General features: G+C 59.2%; 1 protein-coding gene across 5 annotated transcripts in view; it reads right to left on the bottom strand.

The window, feature by feature from the left end:
* RARA (retinoic acid receptor alpha) overlaps nt 1–19948 on the bottom strand; it is a 43159-nt gene that overhangs the window by 8288 nt on the left and 14923 nt on the right. For 2 of the 5 annotated variants that reach the window (XM_060395598.1, XM_027974579.2), the window contains exons 2-3: nt 14168–14695; nt 221–369 (exon numbers count right to left, since the gene is read on the bottom strand). In XM_060395598.1, coding sequence (XP_060251581.1) covers nt 221–369; nt 14168–14345 — 327 coding nt within the window. In that variant the 5' untranslated portion in view covers nt 14346–14695. Of the gene's footprint in view, nt 1–220; nt 370–5583; nt 6128–14167; nt 14696–14940; nt 15043–19948 lie in introns of those variants that run through there. The other 3 variants (XM_027974580.3, XM_004012862.6, XM_012186064.5) reach the window with 3 other exon arrangements.

Genomic DNA, 19948 nt, shown 5'->3' with positions numbered 1-19948 from the left:
GACCTCCGGTTTGGGAGACCCCTGCTCATCTATGGTAAGGAGGTCCTGCTGAAGGCTTCCTCTACTCCAAGGCTGCTGCCACCTTCCGCACAGAAGTTAGAGCAGCAGCTTTAGGGATACCCCCACATTCACCACTACCAGTACAGTCCCCAGACCCGGCAATGGGAACATCCCACTTATCTAATCAGGACTGTCCTTCCCCACGACCCCCTGGACTCACCTTGCAACCCTCACAGGCGCTGACCCCATAGTGGTAGCCTGAGGATTTGTCTTGACAGACAAAGCAAGGCTTGTAGATGCGGGGGAGGGGAGGCGGCGAGGGGGGGCTGGGCACGATCTCTTCGGAACTGCTGCTCTGGGTCTCGATGGCTAGAAACAGAAGGGCGGTTAGAGAACCAGGCCACCACCCTCAGCATGGCGCACACCTGGCCTCCAGGTCTCATCCAGGAGCCTCTCCCAGCTGCCCCAGGGCTGCCAGATGTCAACCTGGGGCAGGGGCAGTCTTGGGAAAGTTGGCACTCCCCCCAGCCAGACTGCCAATGACGCCTCCAGCACCCCATCAGTCCTGCCTACTTTCCCAGGACCCCACCTTCAAAACCAGAAACATCACATAATAAACCATCAGATTAGTAGGTGGATGTGACTATACTGGGTGGCCAGGTGTAGGTGTCAGCCTGGGTCCACAGCCCTGGCCACCCCCCCACACCCAGTCCCACCTCCCCCAGGTGAGGAAGGGGTTAAGGCCTGAAGGAGGGAGGGGCCAGGACAGAAGCTGGGGGCAGAGGAAACTGGGGTCAACAGGATATTCAAAGTTGGCCACTCCCCTACCCCTCTGCTTCCGCTCCCCTCTCCACCCCCACTACCAGCAGCGACAGCCCCTCCTCCGCCCAAGCGACCCCTGGCCAGGGACCCAAGGCCTGGTGCAGAGTCAGGAACACTGGGGCACAGCAGGCAGGGACTCCCTCAGAGAAGCAGGGGGACCCCGTGGAGACGGGGGAAGAGTCCCTGTGGGTCCCGGAAGCCCATGGCTCTGAGTGCACCCTGGCTGGGGGGAAAGCATGACAAAGGGGGTCTGTTCCCATCAATGCTCTGTCTGTCTGGCCATAGAGTCCATAGTATGTCCGGGTTACTGTCCCCCTCCCCTCTTGTTATTCAGCTCCAAGAGGGCAGCCAGGAGGGTGACCCCGCCAGCAGGGGCAGCCCCCACTAGCGGAATCCTCCCCAGTGCCTGGCCCCATGCCCATCACCTAGGCAGAACAGGGCTGGGCTAGGTGGGGGCTGTCTGTGCCTCAAGCAAGGGCAGCTCCGGGTGCACTGTACTGGATGGGAACTGTGACCCGGCCACCCCCAGATTCCCAAGGGGCCAGTGGCAGCCTCCTGAGGCCTTTGCCAAGTCCACTGGTCCAGGGCCAAGGATGCCTCCCTAAGTAGATAGATCCCTACCTCCTCCCACACCCCAGACTCCTACCTAGCCTCACCCCAAACCCCAGCACACGAGGTTCTGGAATTCAGCAGGGCCCAGAGTTCCAGCCCAAGCACCTCATAGCATCTCACATGGCTCATGTGGCCCCAAAATCCAAGCACAGAGAAAAGCAGCACTCAGATGGGGGGCTGGCAAGCTGCAGGCTACCACCCTCCCCCCTTACCTGCAGACACAACCAGAGACTGCCAGGCGGCCGATGACAGGGAACCAGGCCAACAACCTTGGCAAGGCTTTCCTGGCTCTTAGTTGGGCCCGGGCACCACTTCCCTGGTCAGCCCGCTGACCAGCACTGCTATGGCCCTGCGTCCCTGTCCCTGCCCGTAGAGCAGCCTGCAGCAAAGGGTCAGTGGATGCTCACAGAACACCCCCAGAGATCCAGCCTCTGCTGACCCTCCCCCACTACTCTGCTCCTCACCCCAAATCGAACTGTCCTGGCCTGGTTTTCCCCCACCTCACTCTCCCGGAGGCCAGACAAGCAAATCAGACAGGCGAGAGGCCTGAGAACAGCTGCTGTGGGGGAGCAGGGTTGGGGGGCCTGGGTGAGGCCAGGAGGCAGAGGGGTGAGCGACAAAGGAGCCCTTTGTTGTGCTAACTTTTTCCAAGACGTAAAAGGAGTAACAATAGACAATCCAGACTAGTGGGGGGTGGGGTTGTCAAGGACAAGGGGATGTGGGGGGGACCGTGGCCTAGAATCCGTCAGCGTTCCAACAAGCAGGGGACCCAATAAGCAGAGGCTGGAGGCACTGACCTACCCCCCTCCCATCCGCTCCTATCCAGTCTTTGCCCTGGGCCCACCTCCCCCAAGTCTCAAACCTCTCCAATGGACCAGAAGGCAGGGGGAGAAAGGACAGAGGGAGCTCTGAGTTCAGAGTGGGCTTGAGAGAGGGGAGGGGCATGGACGCACAGGGGGTGCCCGGGTGAAGGACAGACAGCTCTGAGGCCAGGGACTGACTGGAGGGCCAAAGGCTTGTAGAAATTTGGAGCTAAGGCCAAGTCCAAAGGCTGTTTATGAAACTGGAAGATGTGCTTTTTTAAACTGTGCTTTTTGGCAGGATGGGGGGTGGGGGCAAGATGACCCAAGGTGAGGGGTACAGTTTGGTTTCAGTGAGGCCTCCTTTTGGCCCACCCCATAGCAGCCGGCTGCCTCTGGGGCCGGAACTCTGCTCTGCACCCCCCCACCCCCAGCACACCCCCACCTGTCACCCAGGTAACAGCTCTGAGGTTTCCCACTGTGCCCTTTGAACCCAGAGCCCCGGCCCAGTCCCCACCTCCCCAGAGTGCAGCCAGCAGCCTCAGAGGAACAAGGGACACTCTGGGATCCTCCTACCTTCTGCAAAAGTTAGCGTGAACTCTGCACACCTGGGGCAGTAACGACTGCCACGACCTGGCCCCTCCCCAGAGGCCCCAGCACATAGACCTCTCCTCTTCCCGCAGAAGGGCTGCACGGGAGAAGCACCACGCCTTCTCGGGCTCAAAGTTCCAGCGCCTGGCGGGGGGCTGGCACCGGCCCAGGAAGCCAGGCGTCCCCTCCCGCCCGCGCTGCCGGGCTGCCCCGCCCCCGGCCCCGCCGGGCTGCGGCCGGGCAGGAGGCGCAGAGCGCTCCGGAGTCCCCCGCGGCCCAGAGCCGCTCGCAGGCGCACAAGGGGCCGGTTTCCTGGAGGAGATCAGCAGGAAATCAGCCGGGCCCCCGGCCAGCGGCTCCCCTCCCAAGCCAGCTGGCGCCCGGTCCTCTGCAGCTCCCCTCGCAGCCCCCGGGGAGGGCCGAGGAGGGGGCGCCGGGCGCTGGGTCCCGCCCTGCCTCCACCCCGGAGGAGGGTGGGGGTGGCTCTGGGTGCAGCGCTGCGGCCGCAGCGGAAGAAGGCCCCTACCCAGCGGCCGCCGATAACCATCTCTCCCCCTCCCCCCACTAAGGGCATCCACGTGCTTCACATTCTTGGACGTCTGGGAGCGGGCGGAGGCATGAGCGGCGAGATTGGTGGGGGACAGATGGAGACCCACTTCCTCTGTACCCCTTATCCTCTGGCGCCCCAAATCGGGGGCTCTGGCGAGGGAGGCAAGGTCCCCAGGGTCCTGAAGGGTCGGAAGGTCTCCTCCCACAGCCCACCTGCTGTCTCTTCCCACCGTTGGTGGAGGTGGCAGGAGGGAATGGAGAATTTGGTGGACAGGGCCCGGAGGGCTCCTGTCATCAAAGGACACACTGGTGGGTTGGGTAATGACCCCATGTGCTCTAGACTCGCTCAGGTCACCACCCCCAGCCTCTAGGTCCTTCCTGTGCCCCACAACCACCCCCAGAGCCCCCCTCCCAGCCTACACAGCCTTGGGGGCTGAGCCCACTGCCACACACCCACACTCCGACCACAGGGACAGGGCAGCCCAGGCCTCTGGCTCCATGCCGCCCCGTGTCCTCCACTTCCCCATCGCCCGCTGGACTCCAGGATCCCCCAGACCTTGTCTGGCCAGTTTGGGGCCAGGAAGAGCTGAGCTGCCCCCAAGGGCTGGAACCCAAGGTCTCAGATCCTCGCTCCTCCCCAGACCTCTGGCAAAGGCGGCCGAGACTGTGGAGGGAACAACTGCGGCAGCCATGCCCCCAGTGACCCCACTCTGGAGGGGGGACACCTTCCTTCAGTTCTGGGAGGATGGGAAGAAAGGTCCTGGTGTATGTCACATTTTCTCACCTGCCCCCTTCTCCCTAAAGTCCACCCAAGAACACCCCTCCCTCCCTCCCACCGTCTGCAGCCTACCAGGCAATCTGCCCCAGAGGCAAAGGTCAGGGGGCAGGACGATAGAGGCTAGGGGTGAGGTGGCTCTAAGATGGGGCAGAGATGGGCGTCGCCCCACCTCAGGTCTCTCTTCCTACGGCAAAGGTGTTGGGGACTGCCCTTCAACCTCCGGCAGCTCGCCAGGGCCCCAGAGACCCACTCCACCCCTCCTCCCTGGCAGGCAGGAGGGGAGGCAGCCAGTCCGGGAGTAGGGTAGAAGCCCCAGGGAAGAGCTGAGCCCAGAGAAGACGAAACCAGAGCCAAGTAACAATAACCCCCTGAGCGCCGTTCTCCCCCTCAGGTACACTACCTCACAGCTGGGTATAAACACGCCCAGGTGTGCACCCCGGGCACTCCCGGCTCCCGCCAAAGCACAGAGCCCCTCCCTTCCAGAGAAGCCTGAACCCAGACAGGGGACAGCCAGCAGAGGAGGTGCCAGGACTCCAGGATTCTCATGGGCGGCCCTTGTAGGGACAGCCCAGCGCCTGCCCCCATCCCCAGGTGAAAACAGGGAAACAAAAGGACACGCTGGGTTGGGAGGGGACACATTCCTCGCTTCCAGAGGAGCTCCAGACCCACAAAAAATCAAGCTCAGCCTCCAGAGGACAAACCGTTTCAGGATTACGGGGAGGGGGTACCCTTCCCACCAGATTAACTTCCCCTCTCCATTCCTGGTACAGCCAAGTATCCAGGACCAAGGCAACCCTCAGATGGACAGGTGGCCCGCCCCAAGGTGTAAGGGTCGGGTAGGTTGGCCGACGGGTATCTGATGGAGTTGCCCCTTCTTGCAGCACCCCACTGCCAACACCAAAGACACGGAGCGCTCCCCTGATACCCACCCAGACAGCACAAGGGCAAGAGCTGGGAGCAGCAGCTGCTGCCCAGGAGGGGCTGTCCCCCAGGCTTTGGCAGGGGTGGGATCAGAGGAGGAGGCCCCTCCTCTGAGAAGCAGACAAGCCCACTCGACGACCTTCACCCCACCCTCCTGGATGGCAGAAAGGACCACTCAGCTGTGAAGCTATTGGATTCCAAGCAAGGAGATATAGGGACTTCACTTCCCCTGCAAGAAGTGGAAGGAGAGATGAACAAACGTTTCCTGAAAAGATGACCCCCCAAAGTTTCTCTGTCGGAACACAACAGAAATAAGCGCCCAGGGTTACTCGCGGGGAGTCCAATTGTCCAACAAGGGCACCCGACGTTCAGCAAGAGAGTCAAGGGAAAGTGAAGGGTCAGAGGCAAGACCACCTCACCACGTCCCCAGTCCGCACCCCCTAGTAGCAGCGGAAGCCCCACAGTCCGCCCCCACTCCCAGCTCCCACAATAGGAGGGGGAGGCCAATACCTACAGTGGTTTGAGCCATTCCAAAGCGGAGTCCGGAGCGGAGTGGAGTAGGGGCCGGGAGCAGGGAGCCCCTTCTCCGGAAGCAAACAGGCCCGGTTCTGGTTATAAAAATCCACCACCAGGAAGGGATTGGGGGTGGGGGTGAGCCCCCCCACGTCCACACTCTCGTACATCTTCCCCGCGAATACAAGAGGTCCGGGCGGGGAAGTCCTGCGCGCCGCCTCCCTCACTCAGTCGGCGGCGCCATCCAAGAGCTGCTGGGGGCGAGGGGCACGTCCCCCCCGCCCCGACTGGTGACCCGGGCCGGGGGCCACCTTCTGCCCTAAGTCCCGCGTCCAAATCGGCCGGCCGCCCTGCGAGTCCCAGGTGAAAGCAGGCAAGTTGTGTGTACTGGGGGAGGAGGGGAGTCCGCCGACTGCCCTCGGGAACGCCCGGCCGAGGCCCGGGAACTCCGCAGCTTCACCTCGAGGGGGCTCCCGTCGCGAGTCTCATGGTGTCCGAGGCAGCGTCCCGCGGCTCCCGGAGCGCGCCGGCCGGGGGCGGGATCGGCGCGGGGCGGAGGGTGACCGAGCACTTCCTCCTCCCCACCACCCCGGAGCTCCCGGGCTTCTCCCGGGCGAGGATTCGGATGAGGTGGGGACCGCGCGGCTCCGCCTCCACCAGGCCCGGGGCGGGCGCCCGGCACTCGGTCTCCGGCGGTGCGCGCCGAGGTCCCCCCACCCCGGGCTGCGCGCCCCGTCCCCTGCGGTCCCACCCCCTTTCCTCCGCCCCGTCCCGTCCAGGCGCCGCCCCTGCCTTAACCCTTTCCCAGCGGGTCCGGTTGCAGCGGACGCCAAGCCGGGAACTGAGAGGGAGAGGCGGGGTGTGGAAGGAGATTGCGGGGAGCCCGGGCAGGAGGAGGACAGAAGAGCGGCCGGAAGGGGGAAAAGGCTCAAGAGCAGGAGTGCGCGGAGTACGGACGGAGGCTGTGTACCGGGAGAGGAGGGGGCTCCACCGGGATGGAAGAGGGACGGGCGTCTCCCCCATCCCAGTTCCGGCTCCCAGCCTCCCCCGTGGTTGGGTCAGTCCCGGGCCCGGCGAAGCTACGGCGAGGGAGGTGGTAGGCGGGAGGAGGGGGGTGGTCCGGTGTCCTCCCCCAACACACCCCCCACCCAGCCCGGGCCTCATTTGCCTAATGCAATGCGGCTGAACTCTCTCTGAACTCGCCTGGCGGCGCCTCACCTCCGGGTGACCCACCCACCGCTGCCCGTGACATCACCCGCCCGCCAGCCCCCTGCCCGGTTGGGCCGCTCTCCGGGAGACGCCGGGAGTGGCGGCCGGAGACGAGGGGCCAGGGTGCTTGTGGCCAAGTGTGAGCGCCTTGCAGGGTGTCCCGGGTGTGACACTGTGCGGTCCGGGCACCGTGTGAGAATGAAACACCCGGCTTGTGTCATTGTCTGTGACATCATGTGTGACTCCGGCCACCCGCCCGACGGAACCCGAGGCGGCAGCTCCGGCGCTTTGGCAGAAATGCTAGTGCTGAGGAGGGCTCTCCCTCCACGCTCTGCGTGCTTCCGTCGAGCAAAGCCCCGCCCAGGGTGTCTCCCAGAGGCGGAACCACCCTGGGCCCCTCACCGTACCGCCCAGCCCTGGAGTGAGAAAAGGAGGGGCTGATGCCTTCCAGCTGACCACTTCCTCCCGGAAGCCCTCGGGAGGCCTGTTTCACTGGAAGAAAAGCCTACGTTGGGTAGGTCCAGGGAAGTGGGGGGATGCCCTGGGAGAAGACGACATCTTATTGCCCGCTCTGGCCCTGCAGCCGAGTTCCTCTTTCTAAAAAGGGATAGGAATTTACGTGCTTCCCAAGGATATTCTTCTAAAAGCCAGATTTCTAAATTATGTGGTCAGGTAATCCTCACAGCCACTCTAAGAGATAAACACTATTATTCCTGTTTTACAAATAAAGAAGCACGGTTAGATCTCAGCAAGGTTAGATGGGTTGTCCAAGATCACACTGCTAATATAGATTATTTGAACTTTCTACCATCAGAGCCCATATTCCCACCATGCCAAGCCAATGCAAAGAAAACTATTTTCTGATCACCTAGGTGGATACAATGGGGAGCCTGCCTTTTTAGACCTTATGGTGAAACAGCCATTTAGCAAATAATCACACATATATGTTTTTTATTGCATATATATATATATAATTGCAAGCTGAGATAACTGGTATTATGACACAAGTAAGCACATAAAAAACAAGTAAGCTTGAGGGAGAATTAATATGGGCACCTAATTTAGGCTGGAGGGTGAAAGCAGAGACCTAAAGAAAAAGTAGAAGTTTAAAAATTAGTTAGGCAAAGAGCAGGAAGGAGTGGAGTTCCAATAAGAGCCTATGCAAGGGTCCTGGGGTTATAAAAGTCGGAGAGCTTACTCAAGGAACTATCAGGGGACTAGAGTAGATGGCATATACAACTCAAGAAGAAAAGGAGCACAAGGCCGGACGGTAGAGGTGGGCTGAGACCAGACCAGGCGGGCTTGCTGAATTTTATCTCAAATGCAGGGAGAAACCACTGAAAGGTTCCAAGCAGAGGAGAAGCAAGATCCGATTTACAGTGTTACAAATCAGCTTTAACCTTGTGAAGCTGTGTGGAGAATGGATGGTAGGAGGGCAAAAGAGCCCAGTCAGAACAGTCCAGGCAGCACACAGGTTAGCACAGCCCAGGAAACTGCCAGCGGTGATAAGTGAGTGAAAGCTACCCAGTCGTGTCCGACTCTGTGCGACCCCATGGACTATACAGTTCAGGCCAGAATACTGGAGCGGGTAGCCTTTCCCTTCTCCAGGGTATCTTCCCAACCCAGGGATCAGGTCTTCCCAACCCAGGTCTCCCGCCAGTGGTAATAAAGGAAACTAATCAGTGTGTGGCTTGTGCTACAGCAAAGTTCCAGGACTGCAAAGCAGCAAACTCTACTGGGCTGGGGGACAGGTGGGTGTGGGGCTCCAAAGTGAGGTCTCACCTAAGTGAGGTGTCTGGGCTGCAGAAGGAAAGCTGGGACCTACAGCACAGATGCAAGCCGTGGCTGGGGATGAGACTGCTGGGGAAGAGGGCAGATTGCTTCCAAGGCCCTTGGTATCTTTCCTCCCAATGACACCAGTTATGTGCTAGGCCTTGCATTCGCAGCTTTGAGGTGCTCAAGAATCAGGGACTGTCCCTGCCACCGCAGACCTGGTGATCGAGAAGAGATCTCCCAAATGATTATAGCTCACGGTGGGTATCAGGTGGAGAGGAGTCCCTTTGTGGGAGAGAAATGAGTTTTATAGAAGAAAAAATAAGGACCTGCGGGCATTCAAAGGAGGTGGGGGTGGGGTGGAGAGAGAGAGAGGAAGAGGGAACATCTATGAAGGTTTCTGGGAAGAGGCGGTATTCAAGATGTTCCTTGAAGGATGGATAGGATTTCCGGAGCTGGAGAAGGGGAGAAATCAGGGTGAGATGCCTGTTCTGGGCAACAGCAAGGTCACGGGGCAGGTCAGAGTAGAACACAGTGTCCTGGGGCAATGGGAGAAGAGGGAAAAGGAAGGTTCCGGCAGGTTCTGGCTGGCCACAGGGGGTAGCAGGGGAGGTGGGGAGGGCCTAGCGGCAGGTCTGGGGCCCCTGTCCTCCTCTGCCACATCCCCATAACTCCTCCAGCACTGTGTGCTTAGCAGGCCCTCAGCAGGTGTGGGCTGAACTGAACTGGCCCCCACTTTTCCCCCCAGGCGCGGCTCCCTCTGGTCCCCGACCCCATCTAGAGGGGATAACAAACAGGAAATAATGAGACCCAGGAGCTGGACAGACATCAGGTCCCAGTACAGGGTGCCATCCCCCAAGACAATACCAGCTCCATGCCCCCACTCCCCCCGACCCCATCATCACTGATTTTACAGGGTACTTGAAGCTCGCCCAGGCCCTCACCAGCAGGCAGGTCACCATGGCCTCCTAGCAGCCTGCCCCAGCAAGGAACAGATTAGGAGTCCTGATTTAAAGAGGAAATGGACTCAAAAGAGGTTGAGTGACCTGCCCCCGGCCACACGGGAAGAGCTGTCCTTTAAAGACTTCTGCCAAAGGGGCCTTGGTCCGTGGGCTGAGATTCTCTGCAACTCAGAAGTAAGAATGGGGAGGGGAGGACCTCTATTTCTGATCTAGCCAGAGCTGAGGGCCTCTGGTCTACCCTGGGAGGTCCGACTCCATGGGTTATGCCCCACCTTTGAAAAGGGAGAGGAGGAAGAAGGCGTTGTGGGCACCACCCCAAAGTGATTTGGAGAAGGGAAACATTTCCTCTTTCCACAGACACTACCCCTCAAAGGGTGGTCAGGCCTGCACTGGCACATCCCCATGGGCACAGGGCCCTTGGCATGGGCACACACTATGTCTCAGGTCTGGGCCAGCCTAGAGGACAGGCTTCCGTCCCGGAGTCCCCTCCCCCAGCCCATGCTGGGATCTGGCCCTGAGAGGGTCTGTGCACTACCAGTGCTTCGAGATAAAAGGTGAGGGGGCCCCATTTTCATTCAAAACCCCATCCAACAGTCTTTCGGCTGACTCTGCATTTTGGACCCCAGGAAGGGCACTGCTAGCAGTTTCCCCTCCCCCTGGGCTCTCTCCTGTTGTCCAGGGAAAGAGTGGGCAGGAGAGGGAGTGGCAGAGGAGAGGAAGTCTCCCCAGGCTCCCCCAGACCGTAGAGCCGCTCCCCCGTTTCTAGGCATACATAGCAAATGTGTGGATGGAAACGAAAAGTCTGGACCCGGTCTTTCGGGGCTCCCATCCCCAGTTCCTCTCCCCGTGGCTTCCAGCTTCCCTGCCCCCACTCCACAAATGGAAACAAAATAAGAAAAAGAATGTGGCTTTTACACTCGGTTCCTCCAGTGTCTGTCTGGAGATGGGGGGAGGCTGGCCCGCTGAGCTCTGCAAACTCCCGGGGCTGCAGTGGGCTGACTCGGGGGCGGGGACGGGTGTGAACAGATTGTATCCGCAGCTTCCAGGACAGGATGGAGATCTGGCCCAGGCCTCTTATCGCTCTTTCCCTCCAGCCTTCAGGATCAAAAACAGAAGAAGGGGCGTGGCTAGGGGAGGCCTTCCCTACGCCCCCTGCTGGGTGAAGCCGGGAGGTCCTGAAGCAGAAGCGGGGCTTCCTCCTACCTTCAGCCAGGGAAGCGGGGGTTTCACCATGGCCCTGATCCGCCCCCCAGACTCCTCATACCCAGGGCTCCCCACCATACCCTCCCGGGGCTGCCTATCTGGATGGCAGACAACAGCCCAGCTGTAGGGTCACTCAGCTCAGCCACGTAACCACCAGCGCTGTTTCCTCAGGTGTAAAGGGAGATAATGTCCCTCTCCCAGATTGTCGGGATTCAGATTTGTAAAACAGAGATAAGGTCCCAGGCACACAGTGGGCGCTCCACAGATGTTAGCATCCCATTCTCTCCAGCTCCCACCCAGAAAAGGGTCACGATCCTCTTCCCGTCATAACACCCGGGTACCACGAGACAGCCATGAGCGCATGCAAGACCAGGAGCAGAGTGCATTACGTCGGCGATCTTGCCTAACCTCAGCCGTCTGAGGGAGGTTCTGCTTAGATCCCTGTTTTACAGACGAGGAAACACGCTCGGAGAGGTTGTCACACTTAGTAAATGGCAAAGCCAGAACTCAAGCTACACAGCCTACTCCACAGCAACCCCTCCTACCTCATGGAATTCCCAGGGCAAGCAATAAAAAAAGGCAGGTGCGTTTCCTCTCCAGCCTAGACTAGCGATAAGAAATAGAGACCCTTCCCCCTCCAAACACACAACACAATCACAGACCCCTCCCCCTTACACATTCAGTGCCCTAAGTCACCTCCCCCTGCAGCACACAAACACATTGATACCCCTCCCGACTCTGGATCTGATTCTCCTCAAACACACTCTGACCCTCTCACCCAATACTTTTAAGCCATTGACCCCCTCCCCAGCACACACCCAACCTTGACCTCCCCACCCCTAAAACACACCCAACCCTCACCTCCCTCCCAAAACACACACAACCATCACCCTCCCCACAAGGCACACAGAATCCCAAGCCTCCACAGTAAATACCAGTCCTCAAGAGACCAAACCTCCAGGACTGGTTTGGAGGGGGAGATCTCGTACCATCCCTGGAACTTCCCACTCTGGCTTCCCGGGAGAGAGAGATAACAGCAGGACAAATACCCACCCGTCGCCACTGACCTAGAGAACAGTTCTGTCCTTCCACAGGCCACTGAGTCTCTGAAGCACACCCAGGGTCCAGCCTCCCCCCACCCCAGCTTGGCGAGAGGGATGGAAGGATGGACAACACCTTTGTTGGCGGCAAGTGGGAGGAGGGGGCCTCCTGTGCCAGGCTGCCTGCAGAATGGGTGGCAGGGGACCAGAACATATAATCACTCCTGGTGGGGATGGGGGCCACAGCTGTCCACCCTCCTGGGAAATGCCTGGCCCCCAGCACTGGCCCTCAGGTGGGGGGAGTGAGGCTGCCTCCAGGTCTGAACTTTGATTTGTCATGCTGCACTACGCAGAGCTGAAAGCCAGGGTTACCAGGTCCCACAGCCTTCCACGAGAAAGAGGGAGATGCCTGGCTCCCTCAGGGTGGATGGGGAGGTTCCTGACCTAAGGGGAAGGAAGGTCAGGGAGAAGCTCAGAAGCTGGGGGTCTGGGTAAAAAGAGGTGTTGTTGTTTACTAGGAAGAGGCAGGGAAACCCACTGGCTCACAGAGGGAGGGGGGCAGGAAGGGGCATTGCTTAACCAGAAATGTGGGCACCCCACCCTGGGGGAAGAAGGTTACCAGGGTAGGAGGTGGGGTACCCGGAAACCCTCCCCACCCACCTCGAAGAAAGAGGAAGAAGCTTGCAACATTCGAAAAGGAGAGCAAAACACTCGCTTGTCCGGCACAAGACAGGGGTCAGGCCAGCCCTCCGTGAGCCAGGCCCCAGGGGGACAGCGTCCAGGGCCCTGTTCCCAATCACCTGGGGAAGAGCAAGCTGTCCACCAGCACCAGGCTGAGCGCTCTCGGTTTCTCCCTCCCTAAAAACCCCACCCTGGCGGGAAGCAAGACACTCTAGTTCCTGGAACTGGGATGTGAACTCCAGTTCCCACACAGATCCCAGGCACCCCAGACCCACTTGCCCCTTCTCCAGCATCCCCTAACTCAGAGATTGGCCTCTCCCATCACCGAGCACAGACTGAAGACCAGGCCAGAATCATTCTGACTCCCAGGTCATGATGCTGCCCGCTGTGCCCCCTCCATGGGAGGAAACAGAAGGTGAGGTTTGAGGAGGCAGCATCCGCCTGCCCCCTTCCCCGGGGCACAGAGGGTAGGGACCGAAAGGAACACAGACTTAGAGCCCCTGCTCTCAGCGGCTGGTGGGGCTGGAGAGGGAGGGGGCCACCGAGCAAGCCAGAGGAGGCGAGCCAGGAAGCAGTGGTGGCGGTGGGCAGCCGGCCAGTGCGGGCAGTGAGGCGCCCAGCCAGGGCCTGCCCCAGGGACAAAGAGACTCCCTGGCTCCGGGGAGAGTGCGCTACCCCCAAGCTGGGAAGGGGGCACTGACCCAGCCCAGCCAGGCGCACAGGGCAGCGGTGCCAGGCAGCTTGCCAGTGGCATGGGAGAGGCGGTGGGTGCCCAGGGCAGGCTGTTCAGTCCCTGCCTGCCAGGAGAGGTGGGACACGTTTCCCAGGTCAACAGCTGACCGGCCAGGCCAGTCCGCCGTCCATGGCCCCCTTCTACGGCTTCCACCCCCTCCTGCCCCAGGCCAGGCCCCGGCTCCCTCCTCCCCCAAACCCTGGCCTGGCGCCCAGCTGGGCCCTGGGGGCCAGAGTTACTGTAAGCCGCCTGGCAGGACCGAGGCCTGGACTCTGCCAGCTGGCCTCAGTGCCGCCACCTCCCACTACCTGGCTCGGCCAGCCAGGGAAGGGTACCGAGACCCCCACCCAGCCAACAGGCGACCCCCCATGGCAGACGGCGGAGGCGGAGAGAAAACACAGGCCCTGCCAAGAGCAGGCCTGCGGCCACAGCCAGAGTCCAGGCCTGTGTCCCCTCCCGGACTCTCCCCCCATCCCCAGGCTGCCTGTGGGGCCCTCTCCTGCCCCGGCGCCCTCCCCACAAAGGGAAGCACCACCCCGCCTGGCCAGCAGTGAGGGGAGGGGGTGCTACTCCAGTCCCTTCTCTCAGAGGCACTGGATGGGGTGGGCTGGAGGTGGGGTGCTGTTCTCAGCAGACCAGCCATCCCCACCAAATGTCGAGAGGTTTGTTTACCCAACTCCAGCCTCCTTGTCCAGTGCTTGGAGCTATTTATAAGGCCCTCAACGGCAGAGCACATGAGGGGGCGCGAGGGGCCAGAGGACAGCATTGTCTCAGCTCTCCACACTCCGTGCCACCTCCCAACAAAAAACACAACCACGGCGATTAGCCTACTGGCCTTTCATCCTCAAGCCCGCTTGTCCAGCAGGTCCCCCCCGTCTGGAGGAGACCTGGCCGCTGAGGAAGAGATGTGCCCAGAGGCCCAGCCTTGGGCCTGCCGCCCTCCACAGCCCCCTCCCACAACACTCCCCGACCCCACTTACTGGCTGGGGATGGCGTGCTATAGCCGCTCACTGGAAGCTGGTGCTGGAGAGTGGTCAGAGCGCCTGGGGGGGAGAGTCCACCCAGCATGGGGGGGAAGAAGAAGGCGTAGGGGGGCACCGGGTACCCATTGAGGTGCCCTCCCCCAGGTGTTGGGCAGGAGCTGCTGTTGCTGGCCATGCCAGGCGGCCACAGTCAGAAGCACAGGCAGACAGTCTGGCGGGCTTCAGGCCGCCTCTCCTCGGGGCATGGGGCCTGGGCCCAGAGGGGGCTCGGGTGGTCAGCCCACCCCCCCTTCTGTCCCGGAGCTGCAGTCCAAGGCCAGCGGGCTAATCTCAGGCTCCTGGCACCCCCACTCTAGGGGGAGCCGGTGGGCTGAGGGATGTCCCGAGAGCCAGTCCTTTAGTCAAGCGGTTCTGCGAGCTGGCACTTTCCCGGGAAGGTCCAGAGCAGGCCTTCAGGATGACGAAAAGGAAGCCTCTCCTGGGTGGGCCCCGGCTAGGCGGCTGTGGGGGCCATGTCCTGTGATGCTGCAGAGAGAGAAAAGACAGGTGAGTGGACACCGAGGAGCGGGCTCACGGGCATTCCCCGTGGAGCTCCCCAACCTGGGCGGCCGGAGATTTTCCCGTGGCACCCGGCTGAGCAGACAGCTGGCACCATGCCTGGCTGGCAGAAACAGCCTGGGAGTAGGGCCCAGACACTGCTGGGGGCGGCAGGACAGCACAGCCAGGCTGGGGAGACGGGGACAGAGCCCAGAGCGAGGAGGGCCTCTCACCCACAGTCCTGAGAGCAAAGCGTCCACGCTGCCATGCCACCCCAGAGGATTCCTGCAGCAGAGAAAGGCAGCTGGCCCTCCTTCCCCCAAAGCAGGTTACCTGAGGTCAAGATACAGAGAACGTGTGCTTGAGAGGAGGAGGGAGGGGGAGGAAAAGCCGCTTCCCTAAAGCATTGGCACTTCTCAGAAAAATGACTCCTAAGCCAGGGGGCCTTACTTACACCACTTCCCCCCCAAATCCAAGCCTGAGCACCCCAGATGGGTTTGTCCCACAGACCCAGGGAGGAGGCCCGTTTACATACCTACAAATAGGGAAATGGGAGCTGAGGACTCCTGAGTATCATCTCCATTGCCTAACAGCATGATGGGCTGGGGGTGGAGAGTGTGCCAGGGGACTACCTAGCATGGAAGCCCCCTACTCCCCTCGCCCACGATGAAGAAGCAAGGGAAACTGAGCTCAGACTTCACCCACATCCTCTGCCTGGAGAAGCAACCTCCCTGGAGGGAGTGGGAGGTGAGCAGAAGATGAGAGCCCAGATGCCCCCACCACCATCAGTGTATACACAGATCCACACCCTGTTTGAACAGCTGGGGCCTGAGGATACACAAAGATAACACCGCAGGTAGCAAGAGACAGAGGTGAACCCAGAAATTCCACGACACAGTGAGACAGACAGGCAGCAACAAGAGTAAAGAAAGAGACAGAGAGACAGAAGCATCCACAAGAGGGCCAGGAGGATATATATGAAGAATATCAATAAACATGCATGTATTTATATATGAGTGTGTGTATACACACACATACACACACCTGTGACATATATGAAAAAGAAAAGAGAAACATGACTAATCAAAGCCACAATGAGATACCATCTTGCATCCACCAAGATGGCTATAATCAAGAAGACTGATAATAAGTAGGTGAGGATGTGGAGAAATTGAACCTTCATACATAGTTGGCAGGAATGTTAAATGGTACAGCTGCTTTGGAAAACAGCCTGGCAGTTCTTCAGGAGGTTAAACACAGAGTAATACGACCCAGCAATTCCACTTCTAGGTATCTACCCAATTGAAGGTAAAACATTAAGTCCACACAAACACCTGTACCTGGATACGAACCTTCACACCAACACTCCTCATAGCCAAAAGAGTAGAACCGACCCAAATGTCCATCAACAGATGAATGGATAAATAAAATGCCGAACATCCATACAGTGGAATAGTATTCTGCCATAAAAGGAACAAGGCACTGGGACTTCCCTTGTGGTCAGTGGCTAAGACTCCGCGCTCCCAACGCAGGCAGCCTGGGCTTGATCCCTGGTCAGGGAACTAGATCCCACATGCTGCAACTAAAAGTTCCCATGCCGCAGCTAAAGATCCCACACATGGCAACGAAGATGAAGGATCTCGAGTGCCGCAACCGAGACCTGGCGCAGCCAAATAAACAAACACATGAATATTTTCTAAAAAGGGACAAAGTCCTGACACATACTACATCACGGATAAACCTTGAAAACAATCTGCTAGTTGTAAAAGACCACCTGTTGTATGATTCCCTTTATATGAAATGTCCAAAACAGGCAAATCTAAAAAGGCAGAGTAGATTGTGGTTAGTTACGGGGTGGGGGGGTGGTGTGGGTGTGGGTTTGAGGGAAATGGGAAGTGACTGCTGAATGGTATGGGGGCTCTTTTTGGAGTGATGAAAAATTTCTACAAGTGAACGTGGTGATGGTTGCACAACTCTGTGACTATAGTAAAACCACTGAATTGTACACTTTACTAGGTGGATTTTATGGTACACGAATTACATCTCCATAAAGCTGTTAAGGGGAGGAAGGGAAGAGAAAAGAGAAGAAAAGAAAACAGGGCCACAGAGACTCAAAATAAGGATGGCCTCCAACCCCTTCCTCTCCAAGCTCAGGCCATAATACCATGTTCCAAGCTCCAGGCTCCAGGCTCAGACCTGGAGTCCAGGGGACATGCACATGGCCAGCATTTGGCCAAGAACGATGCCTGAGATGGAGGAGTTCTGCCAAGGCCACTGTGGACGAGGCCAGGACTTCTGGGCCCAGCTGTACGAGCCAGCCAGCCTGTGACTGTGCGGGGCTGAGGGGGGAGGTGGGGACAGGTACTTGCAAGGGAGGGGGGCAGCTCCCCAGGAGTGAAATCTGGACCTTGTTAATGACCATGATTTTTACTGTTACTAATTATGACCTCCTCAGGGCCTCTCTTACTCCTGAATGAGGTGCCCCCTTCCTTCCCCAGGCCCCCGCCGATTCCCTCCCAGGCAGACAGGCTGATGTCAGAGGAACAGGGGCCCCACCCATTGGGCCAGCTGCCGACCTGGCCCCCCTACACACCCCTGAGGGGCCCTACACAGGGGAACTCGAGCTAGCACAAGAATGAGGGGCAGGCTCAGCCTCAGTAGTGTTGACAGTCAGACCCTCACTCACACACACACACACACACACACACACACACACACACACACACACACTTGCAGGCACTTACACACACAGTTCTAGGGAAAGTGTCCGGTGGGCAAGGGCACGTTTGCACACCCAGCCTGTGTGCATGCAGACATGCACATGGCACACGAGGAGGGGGAACCCAGATACACGCTCCCCCACACCTAGGCTCCACACACAATGAAGCCGGCTCCAGGTCTGCATGCATGGCCCAGGACACAACTCCTCACAGACACACAACCACAGCCTCACGGTTTCCCTGGTCCTCACCCAGCCAGGCTGGCCTCTGCACCTGCCTCCCTGTGGGCCAGCCCCCCAACAGAGCAGGGTCCACAAACATAGAGAAGCACTCCAGTGGATTCAGGTCCACAGGGGGGCTACCTCCGGAGGTGAAGCCCAGGAAGCCATTCACTCCAGACTCCAGGCCTCCTGACCCAGCTTTTGGAGGGTGGGGGCGGATTCAGTCTGGACCCTCTGGAGCCCACCCTTACCCCAAAAGAGAGACTAACAACAACCACCTTAATATGCTTCAACTCTGCCCCTGAGAAGTTTGAAACTGGACCATACTTCAAACCTCACTCACAGATACACACCCCAGGGAGAGGCTGGAAGGCGTCCCCCACCCCCATCAGAGCTTCACCAAAGGAGCTCAGCCTGCAAACTTCAATGCAAAGTTACTCAACTCCCTGGGGAAGGCCTTGAGTCAAGGGACGGGGTAAAGGTCACAGAAATGGGCCAAGGGCCAGGCTGGCCAGGGAACAGGGATGGGCAAGAGCAGGGATGAGGAGGGTGGGGTCAAAGAGCCCAGGCGCAGCCTCAGTAGGTTTCTCTGGAACCGTGACCACCCTCGGGGAGATGCCTGGGCCCTGGCCCCCGGCACCCGGGGTGGAGAAGACACTGTCAGAGAATCGAAACCAGCACCAAAGAAAGGGAAAACAAATTACCCACATCCAACCTCCACCCTGTGCCTGTCACCTCCACTGCCCACGGGCACCCTCCCTCAAGGGAGGGAAAAACCACAGGCCCTCACCTCCCATACACCGAGCTCAGCCTCAGCACAGCACAAAGGGGGTGGCAGGAGGGTCGAAGCGCTGACCACCAGCCAGGCACCCCTGCCCGCTGGGGACTCCCCCACCCTCAAAGGTGCCAGGACCCCTTCCCCAGAGTCAGGAGTCCCAGCCACCAGTTCCTTAGGTCCCCAGAGCCTCACATCTAGAGAGAGACAAAAGGTGGCCGAGCCGTGAAGACAGCAGAAAGAACCAAAGGTTTTGAAGGGTCAAATCTCAGCTCTGCCACTCTGGGTGACCTTAGACAAGTCACTTAACCTCCCCAAGCATCTGTTTACTCGCCTGTGAACTGCCTACCTCAACAACTGGCTGTGTGATTTCAGAGATAAAAGTCCTGGAAAGCACCCAGCACAGTGCCTGGCACACAGGAGGTGCTGGGCAACGGGGTCCCCCGCCTCCCCCATGTCTGCCAGCGCCCCCGCAGCGCCTCCCTGGCCCATGTGTCTGCGCTCCCTTCCTTCTCCCTAGCCAGTACTAGTATCTGCTGACGGGGCTGGGCGGGAAAATTACCCATTTTCCAGGGTCTGTTTCCCCCCTAGACTAAGGAGCGGAATGTAGGGAGAGGAATACTCGGGGTGTGGGTGGAGGCCTGACCACAACCCTTTCCCAAATTCCCTTCTTTCGTTTCACAAACCAAAAAAGGGAAACCTTTGGATTTGGGGAGTGGAGGAGGGGAAGAGAAATAGTCGATTTATTCCCCTGCCCTCAGCGAAGGGGAGCCAGGGGTCCTCAAACCCATCTGGCCTTGCCCTCCTCTTCATCTACTTCTCTCTGTTCCCAAGTTCCCCCACAACTGAGGCTCCTAAGGAATAGAGGCCAGGCAGTTCTGGATGGGCCGAGAGAGAAGGGGATAAGGATTGAGGAGCTTAAAAGAAGGGGCGACAGGGGCTTTCCTAAGCATTCTAGACAGTCAATGAATCATATGCAAATGACACCCAAAGCGCAAGCTCAACTTGAGGGTGGGGGGCAGGGAGTCCAGCCCTGGCAGAAGCAAAGACCCAGCCTCTCTGGACCCCCTTCCCCTGCCAGGAGCTGGCAGAGCAGGGCAGGGCGGGACAGGGCAGATTTCAAACCAGAACAGTGGGCTGGAACTATTTATAAACTTTCCAGGAAAACACACACACACACATACACACACAAAGCCACAGCCTCTCCCCCTCCCCCATACTTCTCAGATCAGCAAAGTAATGAACGTTACTCCTTTTTCGCCCTTTTCCAGGGGCCCCTCTCTCTTCCCGGCCATGCTCATCCTCTGTTTACCTTTTGCTCACCCGGCTCTGGGCTGCAGGAAGCCAGCAAGGCCAGCCTCATTTTGAAAGAGACCACCCCAGGCAGGGCAGAGGAGGATCGGCTGGGTGAGGCGGGGACAGGTGGAGGGCATCTCTTCCCCGACCAGTCCTCAGAAGCCTAGGCCTGCCTTGCCAGAGCTAGCAATTGTTTGAAAACCTGCCCCAAGCGCTTGCTGGGCACATC

Source organism: Ovis aries, chromosome 11 (assembly GCF_016772045.2).
Source record: "Ovis aries strain OAR_USU_Benz2616 breed Rambouillet chromosome 11, ARS-UI_Ramb_v3.0, whole genome shotgun sequence".
Taxonomy (NCBI): domain Eukaryota; kingdom Metazoa; phylum Chordata; class Mammalia; order Artiodactyla; family Bovidae; genus Ovis; species Ovis aries.
The sequence above is the reverse complement of the archived record's forward strand: the minus strand, read 5'-3'. Positions and strand labels throughout refer to the sequence as shown.